Source organism: Danio rerio, chromosome 1 (assembly GCF_052040795.2).
Source record: "Danio rerio strain M-AB ecotype USA chromosome 1, GRCz13ab, whole genome shotgun sequence".
NCBI lineage: Eukaryota > Metazoa > Chordata > Actinopteri > Cypriniformes > Danionidae > Danio > Danio rerio.
Genome location: NC_141021.1, coordinates 58,850,001 through 58,871,354, shown reverse-complemented (window position 1 = coordinate 58,871,354; position 21,354 = coordinate 58,850,001). Strand labels below are relative to the sequence as shown.

Sequence of the window (21,354 nt, the reverse complement as noted above, 5' to 3'; positions counted from 1 at the left end):
AGTTCCTAGATTCTGTCTTGATGAGGACATCTGCTGGTTACGGCCGTGTAATTTCAACGACGAATGTTTTCAAGTGAACCAAACTGACGAACTACTGCTAAAGCGCATGCGCAAAATAATAAACCGTTGTTCGCTGTTGTGAATGCTTAGCTTTGTGTTTGTTCGTGGTGCTAAACTTAGATGTAGGCCTACATTTATTTTCGTTAACTTAAACGGACCACATGATAAATAAATCAATAAATAAATGAACAAATCAACTAAAACTTTATTTTATACATTTGCGGATTCAGAAATATACTAGTAATGTTGTGAAACCTAATCCTAGATAGAACATATAAACTGCGACTTGATGCATTTATAAATGTAAAATCTTATAAAATAATAATACATAAAATAATCAAAAGGTAAAATACTAAATAAATGTTCTGTGCGATGTAGTTCAAACAAGTAGTGCTGTTTCATTATGGATTTTTGTTGTTGTTGATGTATTTCATACCCAATACAATGTGATTATCAGTTCAAAATTCTTTCATTTACCAAAACTGCTCAAAGTATTAAATGATAAATCGAATCAAATGGTTCATCTTCATGTTCCAGCGGTCCAGGGTTTAAGAAGATTGAATATAATGGCCTTAAATACAGTAAAACTGACACTTGCTTTCAATTCTCATGTGACATTCACAGATACAGCACAAAGCTTTATTTCATATCCTGAGTCGATTTTTAAATCTAAATGCTAAAATTAAAATGCAGATCAAAATAAATGTAATATTTCTTTATAATACTGGATGATAGATGGATGTTTCTAATGTTATTTAGTGCAGCAATGATCCAAACAAGCTGTTTTTTTTTTTTTTGTTTTTTTTTTCGTCGTTCATGTTAGAGAGCTCTTTTTTTAATTGAGCAATTGCGGTATCTAATTTCAGGCTTACTATGAGTTTGCATATGAAAGTCACAAAGAATTTTGTGAAATGCTGTAACATCTGTGTGGAGAAATCAGGAAGTGTGCAAAAAGTTTATAATGATTAAAGTAGCTTATTTTAAAACTATATTTTAAAATTGAGAGGAAAAAATATGCAGCATTATCAACAATCTCAGAACAGATTAAGGGGAGACAACTGAATTTAAATTTTCAAAGAAACTATGGTAGTAACTTTCAGTTTTTATGTCATTATCTCTTTAGTGGACCTTATGGTTTCAGATGATGTAGTTTTTACATTTTTAGCTCTTCCACAAGTCGTCTTGTTTAGCCAAGATTTCCACCTGCTATTAACATATGATCAAATTCAAGTTTGCACATTATTGAAACTCTTGGTTTTTAATTTTTGGAATAATTGTGCATTCATTTCAGTTTTTGTTTTGTGAAATTTACCATTTTGTACATCAATAAATGAATGAATAAATGTTCTGCATGATCAAAAGTTTTTTTTGGGCCGTTTATATTTCCAGCTTTTTAATCCGTTTTGTGTTTTACATGGTGGTTTTGGCATATAAGATAAAACTCAATTGAAGTTTTGTAATGGGACAGTTAGGCTTGTGACGGTATTAAATGCTCTTGTTGTGATTAATTCCTGAGGCTTTTATCACATACAGTATTATCACAAATCAAATTACAATGTTTATAAAGTTATTAAAAGTCGAATGCAGTAAAATGCAGTTTCTCAACAATGAGAAAAGGCCAGATTTATTACAGTTACAGTTAAATCTGAAGTGTATTAGTTATTAACTACATTTTAATAAAACAATTATTTTATTTATTATTTTCATTAAATTAAATTAATTTAAATTCATTAAATTACTTTAATTACTAATTAAACTAAATACTAACCATTGGAGGTGTATAAAAGATCAGATTAACGTTTGAAGATGTTCATGTTCATGATTGGGGTTGGAACTGAACTTTAAAGGACACCGGCACTCCAGGACCAAGTTTTTGCACCCCTGCCTTGATCATTTTAAGTTCTATCCACTTAAATTTGTCAAAAGCTAATAAGTGAACTTCCTTCATGTTGCCCAAATACAAACCAATTGTGTGGAGCATTTATTACAGTGAAATGAATTTAACTACCATGATTTCTCCTCAATATACCCTGCCATTACTTTGAAGACGAGATGCAAACAAGCCATATTGTGAAATTGGGTGGAGAAATTAAGATTTCAATGAGACAGTTGCACAACAAACACACACACACACATACACACACACACTGATCTTCTGCTTGATCACGGTTTGGTTCCTCCACTGGAGTTACTCAGCATTCACCTCTAAGGTCACTGATGGTATCTTCAACAGAGATCAATCTATCATTATATTTTAGTCTCGAACACGGACAGATCAATGTGAACACCATGCATGTGGACGTATTGACACTGACTTCAGTCATTCTTTGCTTTCCTTGCCTCGTATTATCTGACCCACTGTAAGTACAATCATTTTATTAAGTGTTAATTTTATGAAGTGCTTCTTGATGTTGATGTATACAGGATATATGAATAAACGACAAATAGGCGTCAGCATACACACATTTTACAGTCTTTCTTCAAGAAAAATTGTATATTTATGTAGTTTTAAGTGTAAATGTTGAAGGGTTTTACCAACTTTATACATTCTGTCACTGTTAACATTTGGGTAACACTTAAGTTTAGGTCACAATGCATGCTATTAACTACTGGCTTATAACCTGCCTATTATTAAGATATTAACTGTCCATTGGGAGTTATAAAGTATGATCTTATTCTGAAAGTATGATCTTATACCCTAATTATACTTTTATTAGGGATTCAGATTAAGATAAACCCAACTCATACCTTACTAACTATTAATAAACAGCCATTTATTAAGTTAATAGTGCTTATTAACCGGTTGTTAATATCCTGAATTGTGACCTGAAGTGTTACCAAAGATTTTTCTGTATTGTACTGTAAAAATGTCCTGTGGTGTGACAGCAAAATTAAAAACAACTTCTAATACTGATATTCATCTTGATCTTTATTGTTGGACACCTTTTATTTTCATAGTACTGTTTATTTATCAATACCTTACCCATCTATGAAATATGTTTATGGTTTTTTTCTGCTATAGTGTATATGCATCTATTATCTAGTTTAAACTGTATAATTTGCCCATAGTAAGTACGTCTTGTTGGAGCCATTTGTGATATTTATATATATTTATGTTTTATTTGTTTATTTGTTGCATGATTGATTAAGATTAACGGTCCCACTTTATATTAAGTGTCCTTAACTACTATGTACTTGCATCAAAAAATAAATACAATGTACTTATTGTGTTTATAATGCATTTGAGAACACTTGTGGTGCTTCTGAGTTGGGATAGAGGTTGGGTTATGGACAGGTTTGGTGGTGTGGGTAGGTTTAAGTGTGGGTTAAGATGTAGGGAATGGTCAGCAGTGTATTTACAAATGTAATTACAAAAGTTAATTACAGATGTAAATACAAACAGGTATTTAATCAAGCATAAGTACACAGTAAATACATGTATTTACACAATAAGTACATTATTACAAACTATTAGTTCCTGTGTAAGTACATATTAGTTAAGACCACTTAATATAAAGTGGGACCAGATTAACAATATTATAAAGTATTATTCTGTGTCACTAATCGAGTGGTTTAATGATATAGATATACTCCACCTACATGTCACGTCAGCTCACCTGCTTACGTAAGGGCTCACAGGTGATGGGTGATCAGCTGGCAGGAGTAGCGGGGAAACAGTTTTTTGACCGTGTTTGTTTGTAGTATTTGTAAGTAAATAAAGTTAATCTTGAGATATAAATGCTTGGACGCGTCATGAACATCACTGCTCCTGTCAAAACGGCTCCGTAATAACTAGAGGATGCTGGAGACCGTTCTACTTCTGTATATTATAATGTGATATCTTGCGTAATGTAATATCATGCTTGTATAACCTTAGTAGTTATTAACACACCTTCTTTGCATCCATAACACTACCTCTGTCTGTATATTGTTATGGGTGTGTATGTTATTTATGCATGTTGCACTATTTTTTTGCACTGAGGTTAGATGTTAACTGGGTTTTGTAAAAAATAAAATAAAATAAATAAATAATGCAATGCATGCATTGTCAGACTTGTTGGACATTTTCAATAAATAGGGGTGTCAACAAAGGACAATAAATCTTTTTTTTTTTATTTATTTATTCATTATTATTTATAAGAGCTGCACCACAGGACAGTTTTTAGATTGTAATAAACAGCAGTTTTTATAATTAGGTCCATAGAAAACAAAAATGCTTAACTTTTAACTGCAATTTAAATTGTTAATGCTAATTATATTCGTTTTTATCATGTGTGACGGTGAAAATGGTCACACTTTACAATAAGGTTCATTAGTTAATGTATTTACTAACATGAACAAACAATGAACAATACATTTACAATTGTATCTGTTCATGTTAGTTAATGTAAATACAGTAATTCATTGTTAGTTCATGTTAACTCATGGTGCATTAACTAATGTTAACAAGCATGGACTTGGATGTTAATAATGCATTAGTAAATGTTCAATTATGATTAATAAATGCTGTACATGTGTTGTTCATTATAAGTTCATGTTAGTAAATGCATTAACTAATGAACCTTATTGCAAAGTGTTACCGAAAATGCCAGCTTGATCTCACGAGAAAACGTAAGTATTTTACGTTTTGCCAGTTTAGTGGCTAATTCGTACGAATTCGTACGAGTTCAGTCGTACGAAATGGTACGATTTTAAAAAGGAGGCGTGGCACCTGACCCCACCCCTAACCCCAACCGTCATTGGGGGATAAGCAAATCGTACTAAATTGTACGAATTAGATCGTACGAATTCATACGAATTAGCCACTAAATGAAAAAGTTACGAATTGCCGTGAGATTGTGTTGAAAATGCAACGTCACAATAGCAATCATATATACAGTGTCAGAATCATGGGTGTTGCTAGGCCTATTTTAGGGGCCCCCTATATTTCCACTCAGCCCCCCTTAAACTTTTGTGATTAGCTCATAAACTGTACACAATTAATTATCGCCACAGTCCCCTTTAAACTTGATAAGTAAATGGCGGCAGGATTCGGCTCCTCCCCGTATTTTGTTTTTCATTTGATCAGCAAACTACAGCAGTGGATGGCGAGAGAACAAGGTGTGTGCTTATTGATTAATTGTTATAATATCTGCTTCTTTGCAGTTCTTTGATATGCAGTAGATAATCTTGTGTCACCTGTATCTCAATGTAATAAAGGAACAGTCGGGTTATCTCTGTGTTCACCTCATCAGCACAGCTGTTTCCTCCAGCGAAAAATGTAACTCTGTCGCTATTTTTATTTCATTAAACACTTTTGTTTGTGCGGCATTAACTATACCAGGGGTGGCCAACCCTGTTCCTGGAGAGCCACCTTCCTGCAGATTTTAGTTGCTAACCATATCAAACACACCTGAACCAATTAATTAGGACCTGAACACCACGTGATAATTACAGGCAGGTGTGTTTGATGTGGGTAGCAACTGAAATCTGCTGGAAGGTGGCTCTCCAGGAACAGGGTTGGCCAACCCTGAACTATACCATACAGTCTTACACAGAAAGGATTAAATAGTGATAGTAGCACTTAGAGAATGTACTCGTTTTAACTGTCTCTGACAGAGATAGAAGCATTAAATGTTGTCTTGTATTAAAAAAATACCTATTTATCATTATCATTCAGATCGTGAAATATGTGAATTAACCTGTACGTTTAAAAATATATATAATTAGTAGAGTGGCAGTTTATTTATTTCATCCATGGAATCAAAAAATGCACTAGAATATATAAAAAGTGTTTTTTACTACAGTAAACTCAAGTGCCTGTGCCTATGTAACACAGTGGAATACTAGTATACAAGCCATATTAAACAAACATTAAGTGTATTACTATTAAATTACTACTTATGAATTGTCATATATATATATATATATATATATATATATATATATATATATATATATATATATATATATATATATATAATTTTTTTAACCTTTTATAAGGAGTAACAATTTATAAGTAGTAATTTAATAGTTTTTTTAAAAAAATTATCTTTTTCTTTTTTTTACGTTTTATAAGGAGTTGAGCCCCCCTAAAATTAAAATCCTAAAACCGCCCCTGGTCAGAATTATTAGCCCGTCTGAGTTATTAGTAGATTTTTCCCCAATTTGTTGACCAGAATTTTTTCCCAATACACTTCTAATCATAATAGTTTAATAGCTTATTTCTAATCACTAATTTATCTAATCTAATCACTAAACACTAGCACATAGTATTTGACTAGATATTCTTCAAGGCACTAGTATTCAGCTAGGGTAAAGTTAGGGCAATTAGGCAAGTTAATGTATAGCAGTGGTTTGTTTTGGAGACTATCCAAAACAAATATTGCTTAAGGGGGCTAATAATATTGACTTTTTAAATGGGTTTAAAAAAAAACTGATTTTATTCACCTTATTCTTTGCAAACGAGCAGGCGCAGCTTTTTGCAAAATCTTTTTGGCTTGACTTCCAGTCTCATTCACTTCCATTCATTTTTAGACATTAAAAACTGCTCGTTTTGCTGTTTGATGTTGCAAACTGATGTTTTCTTATCATATTATTCTTCTTGGTCTGTATAGTCTTGCAAACATTTGTTTGTAGAGCAAGTAGTTTGACCGTTTTCTGCCGTTTATTATTCCTAGTCATTTCTACCATAGGCGACTGAATCGTAAGTTCTAAGACAATCGCGAAAACAGGCGCACTTCCGCATTTTAAAATAAGGTTAATACTAGCTGAAATAAAACAAGACTTTCTCCAGAAGAAAAAATCCTGAATCTGTTAAACATCGTTTGGTAAATACTAGAAAGAGAAAGGGGAAAACAAAAACACAGGAGAACTATTAATTTTGTCTCTCAAATTGTCTCATTCTCAGATATGTGCTGTCGGCTCCTAATCTACTGGGAGTGGGTTCATCTGCAAAAGTGTTAGTGGAGGCGCAGGATTACACCGGTAAAAGCCTGGACGTAAAGATCTCTGTAAAGAACCATCCAAAGAAGAACCTGGACATCCTGTCAAAAACAGTGACACTGACCGCGCAAAACAGTTTCCTGATCCTCACAGATATAAAGGTCAGAACTCCTTAACCCCTGGCTAAGTGTATTGATGATATATCATATGGTGATGAGAGGTCATCTTTACATCCAGTCTTTTTATCTTCAGATGTAACTAATTGATTAATCTTCTGATATTTAGATCCGTGATGATCTGAACTTCTTCTCTGATGACCCTCTGGAGAAGCAGTATGTGTATCTGCAAGCTATTTTCCCGACTCACACTCTGGAGAAAGTGGTCTTGCTGTCGTTCCAGTCTGGATATTTGTTTGCACAGACTGACAAGCCCATCTACACGCCTTCTAGCACGGGTATGAGCTGGTCAAACTTTTCAAAAGAGTGACGAGTTTTCTGTGACGCGCTCCTGATATTGTTTACCGCTACTCTGAATATTCAGTGTGGCTTAGTATTAAGTGAAATTCCTGCACGCCGCCCGGCCAACCACTACATACACTTCTAACTGGCGAATGAACTGGGTTGACTGCTGTTGTGTCGCGGTGGGCGCGCTCGTGATTTCAAGAGGCGTGGCTTTGAAACACAGTCCCTCCCTGCTGTCCAAAGCTAATATGCTATCCGATTAGCATTTTGGCAGATCACCTACTGCACTTTTAATTTTTGGCATTAAATTCAATGAAAGCCAGGTGGTTTGACAGTGTATTATAGAAAAGTGTTATTTTGTAAATTGTATATGTATTTTTTCCATGAAATGGCTATTGATACGGTAATAAGCTCTAAACTCGCTTAAAATACTTGCATTGTATTGTGCATGAAACAAAGCTAACTTGGCGTATTTTGCAGTGAATTACAGGATCTTCTCTCTAACCCCGGATCATCTTCCGTTTGATGGAGCTTCGATCTCTGTCGATATCATGGTACTCTGATACGCACTAAAATTAAAAGCATTGATGAACATATTGTGAGGTAAAGATCTGAAATCTTCAAATTTGTTGCATTTTCACTGTTCATCAAGAACCCTCAAGGCATCACACTGGAAAGGGATAAATTCATGCCAAGAGGAGGCATCGGGACCGAAAACTTCGCCCTGACTGAACTCGCCAGGTTTGTTCACTGTTGAAATGTAATAAATACATGAATCTAAAGCAACAAATCATTATTGTGAAGCGTCCTGTAGGAAATATTCATTTACTCACTGTATATGTTCATGTGTGCCCATATATCAGGTTTCTGTATGGATAAAGATCATAAATAAATAAGTCTCTTTGTGTTTGACTAGTTGTGTTTATTCTGTAGTGCTGGGGTTTGGAAGTTGATTGCCAGATACACAAACACACCGCAGAAAAACTTCACCACTGAGTTTGAGGTTAAGGAGTACGGTGCGTTTCTGCCTTCTGGTTCTGTTAAAACTCTGTAAAATATTAAATATCAAATTTAAAAGATCGTTTTGTTCCTGTAGTGCTGCCCAGCTTTGAAGTCAACTTGCGTCCAAGCAAACCTTTCTTCTATGTGAACCAAGAATCTCTGACTGTGGACATATCAGCCAAGTACAACTCACCATCACTGCTTTTCTTTTGTCCTTTTTTTTCGTTTGTCCGTCCTTTCATTCACCAGCCTATCAGTCCGTTCATCCTTCCTCTCGTTCATTTGTCAGTCCTTCCTTTCAATTGTCCTTTTGTTTGTTTGTTTTTTTATTCCTTTTTCCTTCCTTTCATTCTTTTGTCCTTCCTTTGTCCTTTCTTCCTGTCGCTTGTCCTTTCTTCCCTTTATAAATTCTTCCTTTCGTTCCTTTGTCCTTCCTTCCTTTTCAATCATCGTACCTTCCTTTTGTTTGTCCGTCCTTGCTTTGTTCGTTCTTTCTTTTGTTCATTAGTCCTTTTTGTTAGTTAGTTCATCCTTCCTTTCGTTCGTTTGTCCTTTTTGCTTGTTTGTCCTTAATTTTCTTAATTTGTCCTTCCTTTCGTTTGTTTGTCCTTTCTTCCTTTGTCCTTCCTTCCTTTCGTTTGTTCGTCCTTCCTTTTGTTCCTTTGTCCTTCCTTCCTTTTCAATCGTCGTTCCTTCCTTCCTTTTGTCCGTCCTTCCTTTTGTTCCTTTGTTCTTCCTTTCATTTGCTTGTTTGTCCTTTCATTCATTCATCCTTCCTTTTGTTCCTTTGTCCTTTCTTTCTTACTTACTTTCGTTCATCCCTTCCTTTGTTCCTTTGTCCTTCCTTCCTTTTCAATCGTTGTTCCTTCCTTCCTTTTGTCCATCCTTGCTTTTGTTTGTCCTTCCTTTCGTTTGTTTGTCCTTCCTTTTGTTCCTTTGTTCTTTCTTTCATTTGTTCGTTCGTCCTTTCATTCATTCATCCCTCCTTCCTTTTGTTCCTTTGTCCTTTCTTTCTTACTGTCGTTCATCCTTCCTTTTGTTCCTTTGTCCTTTCTTTCTTTCATTCATGCTTTCCTTCCTTGTTTTAGTTTGTTCATTTATTACTAATTATTTTAGTTTATATGTTTTTTTGTTAGTTTGTTCTTTGTTTCTTATCTGTTTTATTTTTCTCTTTTTGTTTTTTATTTTTCTTTGTTTTATTCTTTCATTTGTTTTTATCTTTGCTTAGTAGTTGATCTCTTGTTTTTTCATTAGTTTTTTTGTTTGTTATTTTTTATTTCCTTTTTTACTTTATGTATGTTCCTTTTTTGTTTATTCTTCTGTTTTTCTTCAATTTTTATCTCTTTAATATTGTTGTTTTTTCATCTGTTTCTTCTTTCTTAATTTATTTCTTTTTTTTTTACCTACTGTAGAACGAAATAATTTCTGTGCCTGTTATCATTGTAGATCTATTGCACATCCTCAAATATTTTCTTTTGTCAGGTATTTGTTTGGTAATAAGGTGCGAGGAAGTGCATTTGTGGTGTTTGGATTGGTGGACGGTGAGAAGAAGATCAGCATGGCGGCTTCACTGCAGAGAGTTCAGGTCAGTTTATTTATAAAAATAGTGATACTGTGTGCGTGTATATGTTGTATGCTCTGCAATATTTTAATTTGTTTATTCATATATATAAATATATATATATTTATATATATATATATATATATATATATATATATATATATATATATATATATATAGTTTTTTTTTGAAAATGGTTAATGTGTAAAAATATACTGCATTATTTGTAATACAATAGAAAGTGAAAATGTAGATGTATTTTAAAAAACGTATTCAAACATTTCATATATCATACTAAATATATAAACTATATTTTTGCATGCATAAACAGAAAAAACAACAATTGATCTAGTTGATCTACTATTACTACTATTTGTGTGTGTGTGTATGTGTAGATCTATGATGGAGAAGGAGAAGCCGAGCTGACGAGTGAAATGATCAAGCAAACCTTCCCAGAAATCCAGGAGCTGGTTGGGAAATCCATCTACATTTTAGCCAGTGTTTTAACAGAGTCTGGTGAGAGCATCTGGAGTTTTCTATGAGCTGATCTTTTACATCATAGCAGTGCAGAAGAGACTTTAAAAACCTGCAATATGACATAAAACTTGACTTTAACTCATAAAATGACTGATTTGTGTGTCTCAGGCAGTGAAATGGTGGATGCGGAAAAGAAAGGCATTCAGATTGTGACGTCTCCATACTCGATCTATTTCAAACGAACACCGCAATTCTTCAAACCCGGGATGTCCTTCGATGTCTCGGTAAAACACAAGCGCACAAAACTGGACCCCAAAATCGCCACCACTGTGCTTTGATGACTCTAGTTTTTCGTTATGTCTTTAGGTCTACGTAACAAATCCTGATGGGACACCTGCTGAAAATGTGGAGGTGGAGGTCAATCCTGGAGGGGTCAAAGGTCGGACAAAACCCAACGGCATCACTAAAGTGACCATCAACACATTGGGAGGATCTTCAACATTGGAGATCACTGTAAGACTAGAACTGTATCTGAATTCTGGAAGGGTATTAGACTGGATTCTCAGGCTCTTCATGTGGAAGTTTTTTTATATATTATTTAGATGTTCAGACCAGACTTTAAATTGGCTTAACATCAACAACTCCCTTTTTTTGACATGGTGTGACAGAGTGATTCTGAAAGTCGAAATCTCTTATGTCACCTTCAAGTTTTTTTTTTTTAAATGGTTTGCTGAAATGGTTTCTGCCCTCAAGCTGGGACAGGTTGCAATTCTCTAGATTTGGCAACCTGAAGATGTATGATAAAATATGGGGCCTTTCCTATAATAATAATAATAATTAATTCCTTACATTTTATATAGCGCTTTTCTGGATACTCAAAGCACTCTACACATTTTTTTCTACTCAACCACTACCAGTGTGCAGCCTGGATGACGCAACGGCAGCTATATTGCGCCAGACCGTACACCACACACCAGCTGATTGGTGGAGAGGAAGCAGATGATGAAGCCAATATGATATGGGGAGGGTTAGGATGCCATGATGGACAGAGGCCAGTGGGCAAATTTGACCAGAACACCGGGATTAACCCTTTACTCTTTTTCGAAGGACATCCCCGGATTTTTAATGACCACAGAGAGTCAGGACCTCAGTTTAACGTCTCATCCTAAAGATACCGCTCACTGTGCAGTATAGAGTCCTCATCAATATACTGGGGTGTTAGGACCGACGGCATGTTGAACACCTCCTGCTGGCGTCACTAACACCACTAATTAGTACTTATTTAATACTTATTATTCATTTATTTTTTTGTATTATTAATTTTTTACAAACATTACATTTTTACCATCCTGTATGAGAGGTCTCCAGATAAAACTAATCTGAATAAGGCTGAAGTTTCAGTGACTTGATGCAAATTGTAAATCTCATTACTGTATGTTCATTTCCAGGCGAATACCAAAGATCCGCAGTTAAGCGCTGACCAGCAGGCAGTGAAGAAGATGACTGCTCGGGCCTACAAACCTAAAGGCGCCAACAATTACCTGCACATCGGCATCGATGCCGCAGAGCTCGAGATCGGGGATCAGATGAAGGTCAACCTGAATCTGGGAAATGGTGCTGGAGTGGTGAACCAGGATTTCACATATATGGTGAGTAACGCATGACACCATTCAGGGCCAGAGTGGGACTCCTTTTCAGCCCTGGAGTTTCAAGCCTTAGACGGGCCCACCTCCGCTATCACGACTGACTATTGAATAGACATCATTTCCAATTCAGTTTCTAATGACACTCTTATGTCTTTTTCAAGGAAACAGCTGCTTTAGAACGAACGTTTTTCGTAAATAAGAGAACATTAAAGGGTAGCTAAATGTCCAACACTATTCTTTAAAACATCACAATGTCCTTTCCTGCAATATTTCAATATACAGTATATTCTGTGCAAAATTCTTTACAGATATCCAGTCCTTTGTAATGGTGGTCACACAAAAAATTTAAATAAAACATTTACACCTACATAAGTAATTCAAATGATATGTCTTAACACTAAAAATTAAAATAAATAAATCAATAAATAAATTAGGTGAGATTCAAACCCAGGTCAGTGGCGTTGTAACACAACATGCTGACCACTGGACCACAATGGCTTAATCTTGTGTCCCCTTTTTAGATTTCTAATCATCTGATTTTCAGTGAGCAGGCCTAATATTCATTAATATTAATTATTCGAATTTTTATTTTCACTAAGGTGTCACTGTTTGCGGTCGAATGATAGTTACATCATCATTAACCTGCAGGGCGCATTTTGCTCACGGCGTTGCAAGAAAATAAATAAAGAGCGGAGCTGCGGCAAAATAATGCATAAAAAGAATGAGGCTATGGTCGAATAAATAAATAAATGAAAAAAGTGTGACTGCTGAGAGGGCAAGAAGCTGGGGACACCGGCCCTCGCGGCCAAAAAAACAGACCGGCCCACCGGGAATTCTCCCCGTCCTCCCGATTAGCCAATCCAGGCCTGACACCATTAGTGCGCATATTCCAGGTCAATTTAAAAATGCAATTAAAGTAACAATTTTTTTAAGATGTTAGTATTGTGACGATCCCAAGTCTCCAGAGGCCATTGGAGGAGAATGTGGCAGATTCTGATTGGATGACCGCATTACTATTCAATAATTGGTTGTGTAAATGTGTACAAATGGAAAAATAAGTATTAAACATGAGTATTGTCGACATTTTTTCTCAGTAAACATATTTCTCAAGGTGCTGTTGACTTGAAATTTTCACCGGGTGTTGGTAACAACCAGAGTACTGAAAAATCATACTCGAGTAAAAGTACCATTACTCGCCTAAAAATGTAGTGCAAGTAGAGCAATTGGTTGTGAATATTACTCAAAGTATGAGTAAAAAGTAGACTTTTCAAATGTACTCAAGAGTAGTGAGTATTATGCTGTAGAAAGCTGATGTGTTTACATGTAAATTGTGGATGTGTGTAAACGTAACATTCTGTAGTGCAGTTATTGCCCAGCAGGCACACAACGTCATAAGATGTCAATATTAGGTTAGATTTAGGTTGATTTAGGTGACCAAAATTCAATGTCTTGCCGGTGTCTAAGGACAACGTTAGTTTGACGTTAAATAATGATGTCAAATAACGTTGATATTTGGTTGATTTTAGGTTGTGTTAGAAAGTGACCAAAATCCACTGTCGAGCCAACATCTTAAACTAATGTCATATTGACGTCAAATACTGACATTTATTCTTCAGGTATGACAACCAAAATCCAACGCCTGATAGATGTCATAGTGGTAACGTCTACACAACCTCTAGCTGTAACATTATTAGATGTTGATATTTGGTGGATTTTAGGTTAGACGTTGGACATTGGCCTGACGTTGAGTTCTGACTTTGACCTGATTTTCATTTCTAAACTAAATACAACGTCCCTATGACATTGGGCTACAACGTCAATCTGAAGTCATGTTGACATCTTGTGCCTGCTGGGTGTTTAAGGCCATTTTGGTTATCATACAGTAAACATCCGTCATCTTATTACGAATCTAAACCGTCTCTGGGTCAATGTGTGTAAAGATTTTAGACATCTTCTTGAACACTTTTAATGCTTCCAAACAGTTTGCTGCGAATATAAAGTTAACATGTCTTGATGGTTCATTATGATGCCATTTGATTGGACGGGAATCACAGGACTGATTTTTGTAATCCTCATAGACAAGAAAAAATAAAGCAGTGACTGCAGGTTAAAGGAAAGTAGTGGTGAAAGTACAGATACAGCACTAAAAATATATTCAGGGAATAAGGGAAAGTACACATTTTTAAAACTACTCAGTGAATTACAATTCCTGAGGAAAAACTACTCAATTACAGTAATTTGAGTATTTGTTACTTTACACCACTGGTGACAACCAAAGAAATCCATATATGCCAAGAAAACAAAACTAATTAGTTTACTAATTAAATTATGTGTAATAAAATGAGTCAAGTGTTCCAGAGAGCCGTGTCCTAATACAGTTTAAACTGACTGTATTTGTCTTTTTTTCTCACAGATCATGAGTAAGGGTCAGATTGTTCAAGCAAACCGGTTTAAGAGACAAGGCCAAGCTCTCGTCACTCTGTCTCTACCTGTGACCAAAGAAATGGTGCCGTCCTTCCGCTTTGTGGCTTATTACCATGTGGGCTCGTCTGAGGTGGTGTCTGATTCAGTCTGGGTCGATGTGAAGGACACATGCATGGGAAAGGTGGGTTTGGCAATCATACTGATTTTTTTTTATTTATTTTTATTTTTTTTAAATAACCAGTGTACAGTTGCACAAGCTGTTATTGCTTAAACTGAAATGTAAAAGACTTAGTGAATGAGTTAGTTACAAACTAGCTAGTATTTACTGTTTGTTTATCTAACATTTTTGAACTTTTTTTACTACATTTACTGTGGGTTCCTCGTTTTCACTGTTTTTATCTGCAGTTTTAGCTAAAAAAAAGAAATTGGTCTGTTTTTAATGTTCTTTTCTGATGTTATGTATTCCTGCTGAGCGTTAAGTACCCTTAAAAGACCTATGAAATTAAAATAAAGTTAAGATCCCTGCTGAAAAATCCAGCTTAAACCAGCCTAAGCTGGTTGGCTGGTTTTAGCTGGTCGACCAGGCTGGTTTTAGAGGGGTTTTGGCCACTTCCAGGCTGGTTTCCAGCCATTTCCAGCCTGGTCTTAGCTGGTTAGGCTGGGAGATGACTAGTTAAAACCAGCTTGACCAGCCTAGCCAAGCTGAGAGTCCAGCCAAAACCAGCTATATCCAGCTTAAACCAGGCTGTTCAAGCTGGTTTTAGCTGGATTTCTCTGGTCATTTTCCAGCCTGACCAGCTAAGACCAGGCTGGAAATGGCTGTAAACCAGCCTGGAAGTGGCCAAAACCCCTCAAAAACCAGCCTGGTCGACCAGCTAAAACCAGCCAACCAGCCTAGGCTGGTTTAAGCTGGATTTTTAAGTAGGGATGTTAGTATCAGTATTGTTAGTTCTTAGGATATCTATAAGTTAGTGTGCACAAAAACAGTGATAAAATCCACGTCTATAAGATGTGTAACAGATATAAACATATAGTAGTTTGTCACTTCCGCCTAAATCAGGGGTGTCAAACTCAATTCCTGGAGGGCCGAAGCCCTGCACAGTTTAGTTCCAACCCTGCTCCAACACACTTACCTGTAGGTTTCAAACAAGCCTGAAGGACTCAATTAGTTTGATCAGGTGTGTTTAATCAGGGTTGGAACTAAACTGTGCAGAGCTGCGGCCCTTTTGGAACCGTGTTTGAAAACTGTGGCCTAAATGGATAAATGGTTTCAATCACTCCACCTTTAACTTCAGTTTCTCATCCCTCTTCAGTTTCTTCCTGCCTTCTTCAAGACGCTTCACATTTGATGTGTTTGAGCTCAACCACTGTCACTGGCAGTGTGGTGAGAAAACCAAAAAAGGGGAGGGGCTACTCTCTGTCCCACCTTCTCTACACGTTTTGGATGAGATTACATCAAACATTAAATAAAAAAAGCACATTTCAAAGCACTTTTCGGGACCTTTAAAAGGACAGAGAATAATAAACTGAACTAAACTGAACAGCTTTTATCATCATTATCATATGAATTAGTTCTTACCTGTTTTTAATCTCAGCTCAAAGTGGAGGTGAAGGACCCGATGCTGTTTGGCCCAGGAGATCAGCTCAGCTTGAAGATCACCGGAGATCCTGGAGCTAAAGTTGGCCTGGTGGCGGTAGACAAGGGCGTATATGTCCTCAATGACAAACACAGACTCACTCAGACTAAGGTAGAGTAACTCACCTTGTGTATCATCCCCTTAATCGGTACAGACCTGAATCTGCATGGATAGTTTCCCCAAAGAAGGGTGTCATGGTGGCTCAGTGGTTAGCACTGATGCCCCAGAGCAAGAAGGTTGCTGGTTCGAGTCCCGACCAGGCCAGTTGGCATTTCTGTCTGGAGTTTTTCTGTTTGTTCTCAATGTTTTGGCGTGGGTTTCTTCTGGGTGCTCCGGTGCGCTATAGGTGCGGTTGGAAGGGCATTCGCTGCATAAAACAGATGATGGTTGATAAGGTTAGCTGGTTGGCTAAGTTGGTGGTTCATTCCGCTGTGGCGACCCCTGATAAATAAGGGACTAAGCTGAAGTATGACTTTTCCCAAGGGTCATCTTAAAGTCTTTAAATGAGCATGAAATTTAAGTTCATTCGCTATTTTCACCCTTAGGCCATCCAAGATAAAGGTGACTTTTTTTCTTCTTCAGTTGAACATTAAAGAAGATCTTTAGCTGAACATGTGGTTCATTGCTGATTCTTATAATGGCGGTCACTGTCTGCTTTTTTTTTTTTTTTTGGATTTAAAAATAAACATACAGGCCATATCAGTCCATATCAATCCTTAAGGCTGCCGGTGATACACTGAGGTCTCAAGAAGGAAATCGATTGGTCTGTGTAGGAAATTATTTATATGCATACTTTATCAAGAAACCAAAAGCTGACGCTTCTTGCATCAAAACTGTTTGCCCAGGCTGTGAATTAAAGCTAATATTATAAATAATGTTTAATTTCTTGTACAAACCTGTAATTTTGCTTGAGACCTTAATGTAGCTACAGCGATTTGATTAGGACTTGTTTGTGTTTATCTTCAATCTCAAAAATGTGAACCCCTGGTCTATTTGTACTTTAGATCTGGGATGTGGTTGAAAAGCACGACACAGGCTGCACCGCTGGTAGTGGACAGGACAGTATGGGGGTTTTCAGAGATGCTGGACTCCTGTTTGAGTCACACACTGCAGGAGGAACCAAAACGAGAACAGGTGCATACAGTGAACCGATTTAGCTAGAATTAAAGTCATTTAGAGTTTGTGCATTACGTTTGCAAACTTTCATGCTGTTGCAGAAAAAGAGTGCCCCGCCCCACCTAAGAGAAAAAGGAGAGCTGAGAGGAGTATCCATCAGGTCACCAGGACACTGGGTAAACAAGCGATTTTTTATTATTTATTTTGTTTAGCTGGGATCACACCAAATGCAAATTGAAAACATTTAAATACAATGCAAAAAGAGGCCAATTGGTGCAAATGATGTTCAATGTGTGGAGTGTTTCAACAAACAATTTAGCCTCAATTGCATCTTCAGTTTCTAGAGTGGAAATTTCACGTGAAAGTGATCGCATTGATATTGTTTCTCTACATTTTCATAGTTGTGGTCTGAACTTTGTTTTACATGTCATTTTCATCTGCTTACCTGGGGCCGGCTCATGGGGGCAGCAGTCGTAGGAGAGAACTCAGGACTAGGGTTGGGCCGATAGACGATGCCATCGCCGATGGCCAATAGACAACACGATGCTGAGCCGGGATCGCCGATGCCCCGCCCCCGTCGCAAACCCGCCCGTGAAAAATACACACTTATGCCCTGTTTACACTAATATGTCTTAGTGTTAAAATTGCATTTTAGAGCGAAAATTATCCACATCCACACCATGTTTTACCTAGCATTTCTGAACAGCCCTCTGAAAACGCACATCACATGACCACACACAGCCACACACAAACAAAAGGGGTGTTCACTGCAGAGCCACACACACACACACAGCCACGCGCTTCTCTCCAAAGACAGAGAGCAGTGCATGTCATTATCAAGGTTGTACCACTGGATTGTGTCTCACCCCTGCTGAAAAATCCAGCTTAAACCAGCCTAAGCTAGATAAAACCAGCTTGACCAGCCTAGCCAAGCTGAGAGTCCAGCCAAAACCAGCTATATCCAGCTTAAACCAGGCTGTTCAAGCTGGTTTTAGCTGGATTTGGCTGGTCATTTCCCAGCCTGACCAGCTAAGACCAGGCTGGAAATGGCTGGAAACCAGCCTGGAAGTGGCCAAAACCCCTCAAAAACCAGCCTGGTTGACCAGCTAAAACCAGCCAACCATCCTAGGTTGGTTTAAGCTGGATTTTTCAGTAGGGACTACTGTTGTTAGACGTAATATTCAGACATCCGGAAGTTCCGGGAGTCTCTATACATTTGCAGGACTCGAAATGCCCGCAAATGAGTGATAACCTCCTGGAAATCGCGCGTCTCCCTCCCGGTCCTCAAATAAGTCACACACCCTTATCACCCCCGGATGCCTCCACGCTCTTCAGACACGTCACGTGCGGCCTATCAACCCAACCCCCTGCCTTTTGATGCTGGGATTCTGTGTTAGGAGTCTTGAAAGTTAAATGAACATACTGCCGATTTTCTTAATTTGCTACCTGTTTACAAAAAAGATGTGGGGGAAACGGTGGAGTCTACAGTTTTCTTGGAGATGGGCACATGTGAAGATATAGCTTCAAATGTAATCGACAGTACAAATCACAAATGTTACCTCCTCCCAACAGGGAGAACCAACAACAACCAAGAAATCATGATTATATGGTGTCATGGCTTTGCAATTAGCGAAATATCATTTATAATGGAAGTCAATGGGGCAAAAACAGCCACCAACATAATGATGAAAGTGTAGTACATTTGCCCAGAGTGTATTGAGTTTTAGAAAAATTCCAAAACCTTTTCCCAAAATATGCGTCAAAATAAGACTTGTCACCAAAAATTATTCCACTTGCTGAAACGCAGAAAAGGTTGTGACCAAATTAACCTCAAAATCACCCCAGAGTGGATGAAAACACCCCCAACAAGGTGTACTTTGTTTTCTTGTGTTTCTTATTTCAGGTTTATGTAAAGCACTTATGTAAAGCATTACTATCGTGCATGAAATGTGCTGTATAAATAAACTTGCCTTGCATTGTCTCCTCAGCTGGCGAGTACTCGGATCACGAACTGAAGAAGTGCTGTGTGGACGGGATGGTGGAGAACACACTTGGCTACACGTGTGAGCGACGAGCCACGTTCATCAGTGACACTCAAGAGTGTATCAAGGCGTTTGTGCGCTGCTGCAAGCTGATCTCAGAACACCGGGTCAAATACAATGCTGAAAAAGAGCTCTTTCTGTCCCGCAGTGAGATTTCAGCCTCTTTCACAAACACATACTCCAGCTCTCCTTGCACTTGTTATTTATTATCTGGAACATTTTTGAAAATATTTCACAGGACTGTTTGCAGGCTTAGACATTTTGTCCTAAACTGTGTTTGTAGACATTTTGTAATATTACAAATACTGCTTACAGTTAGGGGAGATAAGTATTGAACATGTCACCGTTTCTCTCAATAAACATGTTTTTAAAGGTGCTGTTGACTGAACCAAAGAAATCCAAATATGGAAAGAAAACTAAATTTTTTGCAAATGAAGTTCTTTGTAATAATTAGGGATGTAACGGTATCAGAATTTCACGGTACGGTAATACCTCGGTATGAATGGCACGGTTACGGTATTTATTGAATAATTTACAGGAAAAACAAAACTTATGAAAATACTCGAAAAAAGTGCCAAGTGTTTATTTACCTTAGCACTGAACATATCAATGACATACTGTACATATTAGCCATCTATCTGTAAGTTTCGAAACTTCAATTTTTCAATTTTAATAACAAAAAACTATTAAACCATATAAAAAAAATAAAGTTTCAATTTAGTATTGTTGAAAACTCATCACATTCAACATTTAATCACTCACTCACTCACTTAGATAGAGATGGGTTTTTTAAGAAAAATGATCACATAACTATAATCTGGTAAAAGCTGGGATCTCTGGGCATGTCCCCTGCAACAGAAAAAACCCTCTTATTTGGGACTGAGGTTTCTGGGACAGAGAGATATGATTTAGCCAAGGTTGACAGCAGTGGGTAACGTTGTGCATCGTCGTTCCACCACTTGAGAGAACAAGCCATGAGTGAGATAGAGGTCTCTTTGCGGTACAAGTCAATGTCTGCATCAATCTAACAAGTGTGCTGTTCTGCAGCTTTTAGTCGTCTTCCCCGACTTATATTTCACCACAGTCTGGCAGTGTCTGCATACTGTTTTTGTCTTTGTCTGTCACCTTTTCTCCTTTTTCGTATCTTTTTAGAAAGAAACCGAAATACTTTCACACATCCGATTTAAAACCCGCTTTAGGTTCGATCATTTCCAGCTCTTTTTCTTCCCCGCTACTAGCAGCACACTCCATTACTGGATCTGTAGTGACAACAGACCGCAAAGGATGATGGCCACGCCTAGGCTGATGGAAATGTAGTTCCCGCTACCTCCCATTCGCTTCATTCGCCTGAGCAAACTTTTCTCAGAAATATAGGTTTTATTGAGTCATGCGCCTACGGTAATATTGAAAAAAATTAATATTGCGGTATGACGGTATTTACAATATTGTTACATCCCTAGTAATAATTCATTTTCAATGTGTCATTTCATTTTAAGCTTATGAAGAAAGAGAGGTGTAGTTCAGCAGTGAAAGCCCGGACAGCAGCTGAAATCTCTCAGTAGTTCTTCAGCTGCTTCAGTCCAACATCTACATTAGTAGGAGGATGGAGATGAAACCAGGGTGGACATTTCAGCAAGACAATGATCCAAAACACAGCCAAGGAGAGTCTTAAAATCAAGCTCTAGAATGGCCCAGCCAATCAGCTGACTCGAATCTAATAGAAAATACAAAACACAGCTTAGATTTGATAAATGAGACCCTCTGAACCATCAAGATTTGGTCAACACTGTTGAAGTCTGTGAAAAACTCACATCTGAGAAAAGCATGTGACTTCACTCTCCATATGAGAGGCATATTTAAGCTGCCAGCATTTAAAAAAGCATTTTATATAAAGTATTCAATACATTTCAGTAGTTCAGTACTTTCTACTTCTGTCATCCCTTTATTACACAACTCACTTTTCATGTTGATGTTCATATTGCTTGGGTTTTTACCAAAATCTTG

The 21,354-nt window shown here is 37.1% G+C and overlaps 1 protein-coding gene across 1 annotated transcript in view; it reads left to right on the top strand.

Annotated features, from left to right (window-relative positions):
* The first annotated feature begins 874 nt into the window (after positions 1-874).
* Positions 875-21,354, top strand: part of c3a.5 (complement C3a, tandem duplicate 5) — a 42,408-nt gene continuing 21,928 nt past the window's right edge. Inside the window, exons 1-17 of the mRNA XM_087237790.1 lie at positions 875-2,420; positions 6,950-7,145; positions 7,270-7,438; positions 7,926-7,999; positions 8,098-8,186; positions 8,379-8,461; positions 8,542-8,629; positions 9,930-10,032; positions 10,404-10,524; positions 10,654-10,769; positions 10,852-10,998; positions 11,934-12,134; positions 14,545-14,736; positions 16,151-16,303; positions 17,197-17,326; positions 17,410-17,484; positions 19,297-19,497. Of these exons, the coding sequence (XP_087093916.1) occupies positions 2,278-2,420; positions 6,950-7,145; positions 7,270-7,438; positions 7,926-7,999; positions 8,098-8,186; positions 8,379-8,461; positions 8,542-8,629; positions 9,930-10,032; positions 10,404-10,524; positions 10,654-10,769; positions 10,852-10,998; positions 11,934-12,134; positions 14,545-14,736; positions 16,151-16,303; positions 17,197-17,326; positions 17,410-17,484; positions 19,297-19,497 (2,281 nt within the window). The 5' untranslated portion in view covers positions 875-2,277. The remainder of the gene's footprint in view (positions 2,421-6,949; positions 7,146-7,269; positions 7,439-7,925; positions 8,000-8,097; positions 8,187-8,378; positions 8,462-8,541; positions 8,630-9,929; positions 10,033-10,403; positions 10,525-10,653; positions 10,770-10,851; positions 10,999-11,933; positions 12,135-14,544; positions 14,737-16,150; positions 16,304-17,196; positions 17,327-17,409; positions 17,485-19,296; positions 19,498-21,354) is intronic.